Source organism: Rhinolophus sinicus, linkage group LG01 (genome assembly GCF_036562045.2).
Source record: "Rhinolophus sinicus isolate RSC01 linkage group LG01, ASM3656204v1, whole genome shotgun sequence".
Taxonomy (NCBI): Eukaryota; Metazoa; Chordata; class Mammalia; order Chiroptera; family Rhinolophidae; genus Rhinolophus; species Rhinolophus sinicus.
Window position 1 is genome coordinate 207184103 of NC_133751.1, and position 14441 is coordinate 207198543.

At 48.5% G+C, this 14441-nt stretch overlaps 1 protein-coding gene across 1 annotated transcript in view; it reads left to right on the forward strand.

Moving 5' to 3' along the window:
- Positions 1-14441, forward strand: part of SCLY (selenocysteine lyase) — a 32576-nt gene continuing 18135 nt past the window's right edge. The window contains exons 1-4 of the mRNA XM_019740917.2: positions 1-542; positions 2703-2815; positions 8285-8385; positions 12454-12634. Coding sequence (XP_019596476.2) covers positions 16-542; positions 2703-2815; positions 8285-8385; positions 12454-12634 — 922 coding nt within the window. The 5' untranslated portion in view covers positions 1-15. The remainder of the gene's footprint in view (positions 543-2702; positions 2816-8284; positions 8386-12453; positions 12635-14441) is intronic.

Sequence of the window (14441 nt, forward strand, 5' to 3'; positions counted from 1 at the left end):
CAGCGGGGCGCACGCATGCGAGCTCCGTGTGCCGCGTCCGCCACCCCCGCTATCGGGCGCCGCCTTCTCTATGCGCGGGACCAGCGCAGGGATCTTGGGGTTGAGGAGCAGGGCAGACACGCACACCCCGCAACCAAGGAGACTATGCTCCCTCGCGGTTTCTGCCTGCGCTCCATAGCCACGCCCTCTGTGACGCGCTCGGCGCCCCGCCCCCTCCTGACCCCGCGCAGCCAATCAGCATTCTACTCTCCCAGCGCGGGAGGCCCCGCCCCCTCAGAGTGCTCTAGGCCCGCTGAAGCGCGGGGGTTGGCCTGCAGGGCACAGCCCAGCCAATCCGGACGAGAGCCGGGCTTCGCGGCCCCGCCTCCAGGCTACTCTCGGGGGCAGGACCGGCTGGGCCAGTTGGACCGCGCCTGGGGCGTATGGGCGGAGCTGTGCAGCGGCGGGACTGGGATGGAGGCGGCTGCCGAACTGAGCTGCGGCGCGCAGACTCGCGTGTCGAGTCCGCCCGGCGGCTGCGAAGAGAAGAGCCCGCTGGAGAGGTGTGCACTCTGCGGGGAAGGCGAGGAAAGCCGCTGGCGCCCTCCTCCGGGAAGCCCTCCAGGCACCGCGGGGCGAGGGGTCGGGGCGCCCTCCGGGGGAAGTCTTTGGGCTGAAACCTGCGTGACATCCAGGAGTCAGCAGCACTAGTTCTGAGAACGCGCACAGCACGCCGGGAACAGGCAACAGCCTCTGCAAAGGCCCCGAGGGCAGAAAGGAGCCTGCTGGGATGCGTGGCCTCTAAGAGTGCCGAGCGCGCGCAGCTGGGGAGCAGGGGTTGTCGGAGCAGCTGGCAGCCGGGTGACGCGGCAGAGCTACAGAGCCCAGGAGGGACTTCGGGGTGCATGCTAAGGGTGATGGGGATCTTGAAGGTTTGAATAGGAGAATGATGTAATTTAGTCATATTTTAAAGGAATTCTGGCTGCCTTGTAGACAGTAGGGAGGGGCGTGGGGCAGGGGAGGAAGCAGGGAAACCACTTGGGGATCTTTATAATCTAGGAGGGAAGGGTGCTGGCGGGAGAAGTGGATGTACTGAGGCAGAACCAACCGCAGGACCTGCCGAAGCATTGGTGTAGGGAAGGGAGGAATTAAGAAAGATGCCTCCCAGGCAGCTGGCCTGAGCTGGGAAAGGGGGTGAAGACTGGGAGGCGCTTCCAGCCCACCCCTTCTTCAGCCTGCTGGAACCATTTCCCCTGGGGGGAGATGGAGGAGGGGCCAGAGGTGATGTTTTGTCTTGTTTGTGAGTCTTCTCCATCTAATTCAGAAATGTGTTAAATACTCCTTTGCGGGTGTGGGGGGAGCGTAATTCTCTTTACCTGAAGATGTGTGTGCCTTTAAAATCTGGGTCCAGGTCTAAATCAGACCAGCTCTTTCTTGAGGCATTCTACTCTGATTGGGAGAGAGCGACAGGGAGCTGAAGAATGTCCCCAAAGGAGACTGAGTGGAGAGGAGTTTCACGATGCCTTTTTACGTTTTGGTTGTGAAGCTAGAGTTCGGCTTTTCCATCCAATATTGATAGCACTTTAAGGAAGGAGCAGATAATGGAACGGAGTGATCTACAAAGTGTTCATCTGGAATTCAGGCCGGAAATGAGCTCAGCCAAGCAGCAGGTTGGAAAGCTGCAGCCACTCAGCGGCACTAATATCTTGCGGGCACTTAGTGGGACTGAGAGCCAAGTCGGGGCGCTTGTGGATTTAAGTCACACCATGACGGGATTCCTAACACGAGTGGCCAAGGATGTCTAATCAAACTTCCCAAAGCCCCAAAGCCCTGTACCTATCAGGTGACTTCGAACAGCTTATAGACAAGATGCTGCATTAAAACACATCCTGATTTAAGAGACAGACAAAAAAAACCGTTTGAACAACCATGGATGGTCATTGTGTTTGAATTTTCATGTAGATCGGTTTGAACACTATTGTTGATTTAAAAATCAGGTAAAAATGATTACTAGTATCAGGCAGGATTTTGTTGTGTGTTGGTGACAGAGCAGTGAGGAAAGCCAGCAGAGCCAGGCTGTGAGACCATGGAGCTGCCTGGGCTGACGGCTGTTACTTTCTGTTGAGGCAGACAGTGAACAAGGAACCAATCTAGGGTGTCATGTGATGAGGAGAGAAGGGGGAAAGAAGAGTGCTGGGAACGGGTGGGTGGCTGCAATTTTAAATAGAGCTGCAGGGAGCATTACTAGAAGGTCAAGTTGGAGCAAAAACAGAAAAAGTTATGGGGAGGTGGGGCTTGGTTACTCTAGGCAAAGAAAACCAAAGAAAGTTGGAGGGCAGGAGCAGCACCTCTGCTCCAGGGAGCCTGCCAGTGTCGGGGAAGTGAAGAGGGAGGTGAGTGGGGAGAATGGGCTCCCCATCATACCCAGTCTCACAGCTTCACAGAAACCACAGGGAAATAAGGGAAAACTGGTGAAGTCAAAAAAGCAAGCTGGGGGAAACGCCCTTGGGAACGTGGGGCTCCCTGGGGGCACAGATCTAACCTGCGAGCTGCTGCGGGTGAACCACCAGTGCAGCCAAGGGGTGGATGGAAGTTTATGCAGAGGAGCAGCCTGACCTTGACCTTGTTTGCTCCTACTGATATGATTGACAGACAAGTGCAGCGGTGTTTCCATACTCCATCTGCTTTTCCATATGAGGCCATCCTTGTTTTCTTTCCTTCAGGAAAGTTTATATGGACTATAATGCAACCACCCCCCTGGAGCCAGAGGTTATCCAGGCCATGACCGAGGCCATGCGGGAAGCCTGGGGAAATCCCAGCAGTCCTTACCCTGCAGGTAATTCTAGAAGCGCACAGATGGGACATATGGGGGGCAGTTGTACACCACATGGGATCGCTTGGTTTTGGATAGATTTTCTGTTAACGGCAAGTCTTTCACTGTAATTCTTTGTAGTTTTCCAAATTTGAAATCGAATTTGTATGTCGAGTCTTGTTGATACCATAATCTTTAATCTTTAACGAACACACCCGTCTTCCTTGCCCGGGTGAAAAAGATGTTTTATTGAGTTATTTGTAATAACACTGCCTAGTGAAACCCTGTCACGTATCTCTCAGTTGATCCTTACAAAATTTGCAAAATGAATCTTTTAAATCATCAAGATTGACCATACTCCCAGCATTTTTAAAAAATGAGAATTACTTTTAAAGTCTCTACTTTAGTTATAAATATTCTTGTTATTTATTCTTGTTTTAATGCAGCGCGTTGTATTGGAGGTTTGGGAAAATAATTTGCTTCAAATCAGTAGCGTTCCATTATGTTTTACAGATGGCGACCTCAGGTTGTACCCTTCTTATTTAATGTTTATCAGGGATAATTCACATAAACTATCTTAACTGTGGATGATGGTGAACTAAAATCCCTTTCAAGCAGTCCCCTGCCCTAATACCTGTGTGCAACTTCACAAGCTTCAGCGGGCTTTCATAGCTGGTTACTTAGTTAAAGTTTCACAGTAACTTGATAACTAGAAACGTTTTCTTTTATTTTTTTTATTATTTTTAACATGTTTCAATTACAGATGACATACAATATTTATATTAGTTTCAGTGATTAGACATTTATATACCTTATGAAACGATCCCCCCATAAGTCTAGTACCATTCTGACACCATACATACTTATTACCGTATTATTGACTCTCTTCCCTAAGCTGTTCTTTATGTCTCGTGACTATTTTCTTAACTGCCAATTGGTACTTCTTAATCCCTTCACCTTTTTCACCCTAAAAGCATTTTCAAAATCGGGTACTAGTCATGCATTAACATATTTGTTGGTTTATTTGGTACATGTGTTCTGACTAACCTTCTGGACATTTCCATGTGTCTAATCTTTCCTCTAATAAAATTAAACTTCCTGGTGTATTAGACTTGACAATATGGGGAGCAATTAAATGCCAATAAAATGCGTTTGTCCTGAAGAAGTTTAGGAATAACCCGCGGGACAAATCATGTTCTTGACCCCATGTAGCCTGGCAGTGGCTTTTCAGTTGCCTGGACAGCCTGTGTCTACACAAATTAAGAACCATAACTAAAAAATGCATGGCGATTCACTTTCTTTTGATACTCAGGTAGAAAGTCAAAAAAATAAAGGGAGGAAGACAATGACCTTTGTGACAGAATGACTTAATTACTTTCACATGATTGTGACTTAATAGTACTAATAAGAATTCCTTCGGGGGAATTTATTTTAAGGGCGGTGCTGAGGGTGTGTGGGAAGTGGACATGCCACACGTTTGTCACACCGGGGCTTGGCCTCAGTGCCCTTCCAGGGGTTGATCAACGTAAGGATGCTGAGGCCCTGCACTGGAGTCGGACCCTGAGAAAGTGACCGTGTAGACCGTGTCACTGTCCCATAGGAGAGCAGTGGCACCTGGTTCCCGTGGTAAAGCACGTTATACAATAGGACGTATAATACGGTTTCATCGTTTTCCCCTACCTGCTCCCATAGACACACTTGTGTACGTGCAAGGATGGGAAACACAGCTGTGAGAGACAGAAAACTGCTAATGACAGCAGCTTGAAGTCTGTTCTCTCAATCCAGGGCCCATGTGGTCCTCAGCCATCACCAGGGGCCCCAGCTCCTGTCTTATTCTTCTAACCCCCTTGTGTCAAGATGGCTGCTACAGCTCAAGCCATCATGTCAGCAGTCCAGCCTGTGGGAAGGAAAAAGGGAGGTCTGAGTCCTTCAGAGACACTTCTGGACGTTCATGTACTACTCTGGCTTATAACCCACTGCTGGAGGTTGGTCCCATGGCCACTCATTGGCATTCTAATTGCAATGGCAGCTGGGAAATTCAGTCTTAATTCTTAATCAATCAAAGAATTTCTTAATCTAAATGTGGTCTTAATTCAGCAAGAATGTTACTGTAGGAAGGGAGAGTGGCAGAGAGAACAGCTGTCAGCCTCAGCACAGACGGGATGCACGAATACCTCTTTCGCAGTTATCTTTGAGTAGGGGACAGAGGGCGGTTTGGGGTTCTTTTTGTTTCCTGGTTTTGAATTTTTCTATAATCGGCATGCGTACTGTAAGGAAATGAGGGCTTCCTAAAGCTACAATTTAAGGTGACATCGCTTCACTGCTCTGTTCTTACATGATAACAAGCACATGTTTTAATATAATGTGCTCCTGCTTCTTCGTCTCTGTCACTTAGGCAAACCCTTGATTGTTGCAGACGATGGGCGGGTGTTAGTGTGTCCGTGAGTTAGATTGTCCTCCCTTCCCATGCCCCCATCTCTGTTATTGGGGATAAACTGTGAGGTGGGCAGGGGTAGGGTCCCAGGTGTGCAGGTGAGGGCGCCCACTTTCGGAGTGGTCAAGTGGCATTCACTGGTCCCAGAGGAACCAGCTCCTAGCTCTGGGTTCTGGGCTTTTCACACCATAACCACTCTTACTGCGGTCAGCCACTCCCAAGAACCTGTGCCAGTAGCATCTTCTGACGTCCTCAAGGCCCACCTGCCCCAGGATGGAGGGGCTGTGACTTAATGAGACTTGCACTCATCTCCAAGGACTCAAGTCCTGCTTAATGACACGTAAAATCAGATTTCCGTGGGTGTTTCCTCTGTGCCTGCTGGAGAGAGCAGTGAACCAAACCAAGTTCCTGGTCTGATATTCAGGCCATATTTCTATTTCATTGTTTTTCTAAAAAATAAGACAATTATTATCATGTGCTGGGGGTGGGAGAGAGAAGAGGAACCATTGCTGTCAAACATATGTGATGGATTTTGGTTCTAACGCCTTCTGCCAAAGTTTGATCTTGGGAAATGTAGCATCTGCAGAAAAGTTGAAATACTAGTGTAATGAGCACCCGCATTTCCTTTACCTGGATTCACCAGTTATTAACATTGCCCCATTTTTTCTGAATCAGTTGAAAGGAAGTTATAAATAGCTGATCTTTGCCTCTGAATTCTTAGGCATGTGTCTCCTAAGAGCCTTGCCTGTCTCACCACAGATCTGTCTCCCACTCCGAAGTAAGTTGGACGTTACTCCAATAACAGTGCCTAATTGCCGTTCATATAATGACCTCCTTGGTTATGCACTTTTATTGCAAGTGGTGTTAGATCCTATTTGGACATTTAAATTATAAGTAAATGAAAAGAGCAACTAAATGGTTGTTTCCGGTAGCATTCCCACCTGCAAGTAGGATGTGGTGTCCCATAGCTGTGCTTTGGGGACTCGCTGGGGCGGGTCTCTGCCTACGCACAAGGAACTAGACCATCCAGAGCCCCGCCCCTTTTGACAGCTTTATTGGCGTGCAATTCAAATGCGCTACCCTGCGCGTTAAAGCCTACAATTTGACAGCTTTTGACTCACATCCCTGAAGCCATCACCACAATCAAGAGGGCGCATATTTCCATTGCCCCCAAGTCTCCTGGTGCCCTTTGTAACCCCTTCCGACCAGTCCCCAGGTACCCAGCAATGTGCTTTGTCACTGGATTAGTGTGCTTTACAGTGACTCTCAGCCTTTTTGTCTGGCTTCCTCCAGGCGGCATGGTTCATCCAGGTCGTTGGGTGTCTGGGCAATGGCTTTTTCCTGCTGAGCAGGCCGCGGTGTGTGGGACCAGTGTGCCCATGCGCTCGTCTGTTGATGGACTTGAACTGTTTCCAGTTCGGGGCTCTAATGCTGCTGAGAATATTCGTGCCCAAAGCGTGGGCATTGCTCTCTTGTTTCAGGTAAATAATATTTTCCATAAATACCTAGGAGGAGAACAACTGGGTCCTATGATAAGTGTGCATTTGACTTCCTGGGGAGCTGCTGTCCCCTCCCCGGAGGAGTTGTACGTTTCTGTCCCTGCCGGCAGAGGTACTTGCAGGTCCTCCCGAACCTGTGCAGGGGTCAGGCCTTCAGTTTAGCCCTCCTCACAGGTGTGGATGGCGGCAACATAGCCCCATGAGTCTTCTTAGAAGGGCCGCCAAGAGTGTAGATAAGTAGAAAAGGGAAGTTTTTACTAACCAACATGTGAATTATGAAACCCATTTTTGAAAAGAGAGCTCTCTGAAATGCTTAAGTGCTGGAAAAGGTGCGGAGATGATACACCAAACGGGCCACAGCCATTGCCCTGGGAGGACAGTGGGGGAATAAGCAGAGAAGGACGTGCTGCTTTGGAATCAGCCCCCCTGCGGGCTCCTTGGGGTGGCTCCACGAATCCTAGAGGAAGAGCCGGGGTAGCTGGTGCATGGGGATGAGCGACATTCTGAGAGGAGCCAGGAGCGTTGCCAGGCAGCTGTCCTGCCTGAGCTGACATTCACTGCAGTCTTTTAATGTATCACTAACTAGAACGACGAGGTTTTCCTGACTACCAGACCACCACCACTTAGCGCTGGAACCTAAGGGGAGTGTGTGAACTACTTTGTATATTTACTTTTACCACATCTTTTTACATTCCTACTTTTATGTATGTTTTATTATATATATATATATATATATATATATATATATATATATATATATATATATATACACACACACACACACACATTTTGGTGGTGCCTGCTCATGCTCTGTTTTTTGGTTTTTTGGTTTTTGGTGTTATTTTTACAAACAGGCTGAATAGTCAAAACAGTTTGAAGGCTCCTGGCATGTGGACTATTTAAGTAAGAACGGTTGTTGAAATTTTCAGGATTCCCATCCCAGAGCCTTTCTTTCCCTGTCTCATGAGGTTTGGTTCCTATTTTCCTACGAGCCAGTGAAACTGGTAAAGGCTGGGCTGCATGGCCCCTGTGGGAAAGCAGAGGGGTCCCTGAGGCAGTAACCCCCCTATTCACCTGGGCACCTGCTGTGTGAGATGGCGTTGGACTTTGTGTTGAGGAGTGATGAGTTCTATTTTTGCTTATTTTTGTTGTTTTGCAGTGTGATCTTAAGCAAATTATCCCATCCTTTCATTTTCCTGTCTTGATGAATGGGAAGCAAGGCAGATGGCCACAGCTTCCCCTCCTCTAGCATCCGGTAAGAGGAACAGCATGACAGAGGGCATTTTCGGGTTCCCCGGCGTCCTCCCATATTTATTTCTGGCTCTCACTAAGTTACTTCAATCTCAGTACTTCTGACTGATTTGCTAACATCTCACAGCTGTCCCTTCCCCAAGTCATTTCTAGGTTGTAGCCTGTTACCGTGGTTACGCTGACAGGACATGTTTCGTTTTAGAATTGCCCACTCAGCTCTCTCGCTCCTTCGTGTCTGGTTGTTCTTTTAAACATGTTGATTGGGCTTGGGAAAGCAATGTTCATGAATTTCCGTTTTGGTCTCTCAAGGTAGGAAGGCCAAGGATATTATCAGTGCAGCCCGGGAAAGCCTTGCGAAGATGATAGGTGGGAAACCTCAAGACATAATCTTCACTTCTGGGGGCACGGAGGTAATGTTTCTAAACAGTCTCACAATCTCTTAGCTATAAGTTCAGTAAGAAATAGAAAGTGCTCCCTTTTATTTTATTATTTATTTATTTATTTATTTATTTATTTATTTATTTATTTTTTTTAAAAGAAAGAATAATGCTTGGTCTTGCTAGTTTGCAAATTCACTTGACATAAGTAGCCATTATCCTATAAGTGAATTCCACGTAATATGTGATGTAATGTGTAACATAATGTCTGAATTCTCTGCACTACTCTTTCTGTGAAGACAATTTCCCCTTCATTTTGCGCTAGAATCTTCCCTTTGAAGCCCTGCTAAGTTGTTCTCCTCGTTAGGAGTGTGAGGTTTGACCCATTCCAAAGGTGCTTCTTTTTAAATTGGTAGAAGATACTCGAAGACCGCGGCCCCTGCTCAGTCAGCAGCACTCAGCACCTCGTTTCGGTACTGCAGAGGCAGGCATGACGGCCACCAGCTCACGATGTGACCGTCCACCTAGATAACCCAAAAGAGGGCCAGTCCGTTGGCTCAGGAGGTTGGCGCTCTGTGCTCCTAACACCAAAGGCTGCCAGTTCGATTCCCCCATGGGCCAGTGGGCTCTCAACCACAAGGTTGCCGGTTGGACTCCTCAACGCCCACAAGGGATGGTGGGCTGTGCCTCCTGCAACTAACAATGGCAACTGGACCTGGAGCTAAACTGCGCCCTCCACAACTAAGATTGAAAGGACAACAATTTGATTTGGAAAAAGTCCTGGAAGTACACACTGTTCCCCAATAAAGTCCTGTTCCCCTTCCCCAAATAAAACAGAAAAAGAAAGAAAAAGAAAACCCAAAAGAACCTGCAGCCAGATTATTCAAGTTCATAAGAAAATTTAGCAAAGTTATTACATAGAAAAAGCAATTGTATTTTTATATATCAACAACAAATGTTGTTTACCAGAGCACCAAAAAATGTGAACTATTTGGGAAACAAATCTAGTGTAAAAGAATTTGTAAGACACCCCACCCCACCCCCTTCACCACCACCACCGAAAAGTAATAGAAATCTTACTGAGAGGTGTCAGAAGAGTTCTGAATAAATGGAGCAACATACCATGTTCACAGACTGGAAGATTCGCCATCATAAATACATCACTTCAAACTGCTCTGTAGAGTCATTGCAACTTCAACCAAAATTCTGGCCCTTGTTTTGGTGGAATCTCACAAACTGATTTACATGGAAATACAAAAGGCCAAGGATAGTCAAGACTTCCTGAAGATTAAGAAGACGGGGAAGTGGGGCCGGCCCGGTGGCTCAGGCGGTTAGAGCTCCGTGCTCCTAACTCCGAAGGCTGCCGGTTCGATTCCCACATGGGCCAGCGGGCTCTCAACCACAAGGTTGCCAGTTCAATTCCTCGAGTCCCGCAAGGGATGGTGGGCAGCGCCCCCTGCAACTAAGTTTGAACACGGCACCTTGAGCTGAGCTGCCGCTGAGCTCCTGGATGGCTCAGTTGGTTGGATCGCGTCCTCTCAATCACAAGGTTGCTGGTTTCGACTCCCGCAAGGGATGGTGGGCTGCGCCCCCTGCAACTAGCAATGGCAATGGTAACTGGACCTGGAGCTGAGCTGTGCCCATGCGTTCGTCTGTCGATGGACAGAGGGACAAGGTATTTGCAACACACACCTGACAAAAGACTAGCATCGAGAATTTACTGGCAGGTACCCCAGGAGATACACGGACAGGAAGCTTGAACACGACTTCACAGAGGAGAAGCCAGGCGGTGCGTACGTGTGAAAAGTCCCAGAGTCAACAGCCCAGAGCCCCTCTGCACACCCATTAGAGTGGGAGGGGTGAAGGGTTCCAGTGACGCTCAGTGTGGACAAGGCCCGTGGACCCGTGGGCGCCCAGACAGGGCTGGCAGGAGTGCAGACTGGAAAAGCATTTGGAAGACGGTGGCATTAGCTGTAAAGCGGAAGACATGTACCCTGTCAGCCAGCCGTCTCACTCAGAGGTGCGTGTCCTAGCCAGACGAGACGCTTGGGCACCAGGGGACAGGTAAGGACAGTTCATGACAGCCAGAAACTGGGACCCACCCAGTTGTCCCTGCAGATTAGAATGGATTGATGTTAATACCTTTCGATGCAGCCCTACTGTCCACACCACGAGCCACCTGCAACAACACGGGGCAAAAGAAGTCAGTCCAAAGAGGACGCTGAGGCTGGCCGAGCAGAGCCGAGGTAGCCGAGCTGAGTAAGGGGAGGGGGCTGCCGCCAGACCCCTGGTCACTGTGACCACCAACCCAGGACCAGACTCCTAGTGGCTCGAAAGGAGCCTCCTCCGCCCCAGCCACCTGTCTGGTCTGGAGCCCAGTGCCTAGGAGTGTCATAGCCTAAGCACAGGGTGCAGTTTTAGGAGTGACCTGCCGGTCTCAACAGAAGCTGCCGTGCTCCCAGTGTGCCAGAAGTGCAGCCGCCGTCTTGAGGCTGCTCAGACGTCATCAGTGGCCCTGGCAAGGCGCCTACAAGGGAGGGAGGTGGACGTGGGCGGGGCCTGGGCACCTTCCTCTTGTTCAGAGCCTGAGGGTCGTCATCTTTTACTCTGTCGCCAGCGGGGACCTATGGCGTGCGGGCTGCAAGGCTCCTCTGGCCACATGGAGACCAGGAGGCTCCTCTTTTCTGGACAGAATCGCTATGTGGGCAGCCCTGTTTTCTGGGACTTCTAAAGAAGCGTCCACCTTTTGGGGAAGCACGCCTGAGCCGGCATCCCTGACCAGCTCCTCGCCGATACCTAATTCAAGGGGTGTCGGATCCAGAAAACCGTGGTGTCAGCTGCCTCAGCTCTCCACCAGGCCCACGGTGTCACCCTCTGTGTCTCCATCCCCTGAGCACCGGCTACATGAGTGCCACCTGCAGCACGAGGCCAGCAGCCCATCTCCCTCACTCTGTGCACACACCTGAAGAGGCTGCATCTGTAATTGAAAAAAATTACTTCATTTCCATTCGTATGAAGGTCTAAAAGATGTAAAATAAACACTGTTGTTGAAGGATGCTTACCTAGGAAATACAAGCATAAAATCGGGGTGTAGTTAGTTCGGGGTGGGGGGGCTTAGGAAGGGCACTGCAGTGTGGGCAGTGCTTCTGTCTTGACCCAGGTAACAGTTACTCAGGTAGTCACTGTTATACTTTTTTATTAAACTTAATTTATATTTTGCACACTTTTCGGTACATATGTTATATTTAAATAGAAGAGAAAAGGTTACTTTTTTTAAAGGCTTCCCCCACACACACACACACTGCCTTGGTTGTCCACTTTCTCTTTCCACAGGAGACCAGTATTGTTTGTTTCTTTCGTGTCCTCCAGAGATAGTCTATGCGTTTAAAGCAAATAAGTATGTGGATTTCTATATTCTTCTCTGCTTCCCTTTCTACCTTTTCAAGAATTGTTTTGCATATGTAAGCAAACAAGTATGTATCTCGCCCTTGTTATGCAAACCGTAGAATACTGTATATACTATTTGCTACCTTTTTTCACTTAACAAGGTATCTTTTGATACCAGCCCCAGAGCATTCCCTGGCATTTTTATCGGCTTGGTGCTCCACTGAATGCTGTCGTGTAATTGATTTAACAAGTACCCTTACCGCTAGACATTGAAGGGCTTGCCGAGGTTTTGCTGGTACCAACAGTGCTATACCTCATAAATGATCTCTATAGCTACCATTTGCTTCTGTGCAAGTGTAGGATCTCGTCCTGAAACAGACTTGCTGGGCCGAAGAAGTTACTTGACAGATTTGCCAGATGGCCTTGGGCTGGCTTGCACCCCCACCAGCGATGGGGGCCTGGCCTCTCTTTTGACAGATTTATTACATTTAAAATTTAAGCCCAATGTTGTTTAATTGAGCAGAAATGAGTTCTGAAGTTTTTGAAAGGGTGAAAACCCCAAATCTTCATGGTTAGGCCTTTCACATGGAAAGGCGCAGTTCACATTTCTTTCTAAATGTGAACCCCCAGGAAAATCCAAGTGAGACAGATTGCTACTCTAACTCCCCACTCGGGACAAGTTTTGTGACTGATTTTTCTGCTCTGTCTTTGCAGTCAAATAACTTGGTGATCCATTCCGTGCTGCGGCACTTCCACAAAGCCCACGCCTCAGAGGGGGACGCGGCTGAGCGCCACCGCCTGGTGGAGGGGGCCACGCCCCACTTCGTCACCTGCACCGTGGAGCATGACTCCATCCGTCTGCCCCTGGAGCACCTGGTGGAAGAACAAGTGGCTGGTGAGTGACCAGCCTGGCTGGACTCCAGCAGGGACAACTCCCCTGACCCTGACGACTGATTCATGGGGGGAGCGGCCCGTGGGCTTGGTGAGCCCTCACCCTCCTGCACTTGGGCTTCTGGGCTGTTCTCAGGTGCAGGTGACCCAGCCTGCCCTTCCAGGGAGCCACGTGGGCGTCATGGGTGCCCCGAGGTTTCCACTAAGGAAACAAGGGTGATCAAGTGTAGAACTAGTCATGGGTGTTTCCGAGTGATATTTCTGACTCTTGTGTATGATAAACATATACATATTTAAATGGCATGTCTATAAAATGCTAAATGGTGCTTTTCATCGTTTGATTTTAATAACTGAACTTGGCCTCACTTCCTCTAATGTGAGGAAAAAGGATCGAGCAGAGATCAACTTCTGGTGGTAAAAGCCAGAGTAATTGCACTCCTGCTGCAGGACTATCTCAGCAGGAGCCGGGGGCTCAGCGTGAGCGGGACAGAGGACAGGGTGGCAGGGCCTGGCCGCAGGCTCCTGGGCAAACCAAGGGATGAGTCAGGTTTGGCCTGCGGTGACAGGGCCCTGTCACTGTCACACAGCGGAAACTGGTCTTTTTTTCACTTCTGTGGTACAGCGTCTCAAGACACGGTGTAGCCACTCAGTTTTGAAAATGGAAGAGCCTTTTTATCCCAGGACACCTCTCCTTTACATAAGGAAGTGGTTTCTTCTCAGCATTAACCTTCTTACTTAATCTGCCTGGAAACCTGAAGGTGACTTGGGGAGAGTATTTTTAGCTGAAGCTAAAGAACTAACAGATCTGCTCAGTTGATGTGAAGTCATTTTGTTGATTTTCCTGTTTGATTATTTGGAAGGTTTTCCTCCTCCTGGTCCTGCCTGAATGCAGCACTTTAAAAAAAAAAAAAAACATCAGGCCTCACTTTCTTATTTAAATTGTAGTTCCCCTCCTGTCTTTTCTCTGTGTCCCACTTCTCTGGAGAAGGGCAACTTCTTAGTAGCATTGTTATCAGTTACTGTGGCAGTTAACCTCTTATTTAACATCACAGATTTTTACAAAGTATAAACGTCCACGTAGAGGAAATAATTTAAAGGTAGAAAGGTGTAAAGTACAAAGTAAGGTTCTTCCCGCCATCCTCCTTAACCCCCCTTTTCCCCTTTCCCCCCCCCCCCAGTCCTGTCCTGCTTCTCAGAGGCAACGCTGCCCTTGTCCCCTGGAGTTTTTCTGGTGGTTGGCATTTCTTTGCATTATTTCCAACTTAATACTTCATCGCTACAAACATAATCTCCATTTCTTGGTTTATCAGCTCGAGCATTTGTTTGCTGACACACCCCCCCGCCCCCTACCCCCCCCCCATATAAAATGAAGACTTTGACTATCACACCCCCTCCCCGTCACCTCTCCCAACTGCTTTAGTTATGAATCAGCTTTATGGAAAAGATGTAATTCACATACAGTACAGCACTCCCATTTAATTGCAGTTCAGTAGATGTTAGTGTACTCACCTGCTTGTGCAACCATCAGACAATAAGCTATAGAACATGTAAAACCCCAAAATAAACCCCGTACCCACTAACTAGCTCTCCACTTCCCTCAGCCCTAGGCAGCCACTAACCTGCATTGTGTCTCTAGTGATTTCCCACTTCTGGACTTTCATGTAAATGGAATCACATGACCTGTGGTCCTTGGTGCCTGACTTCTCAGCATAGTGTTTTCAGGGGTTATCCACATCATGGCATGTGTCACTACGTAAGTCCTTTGTGCGGATGAATAACGCTCCATCTTATATGGACATTCCTCACATTTT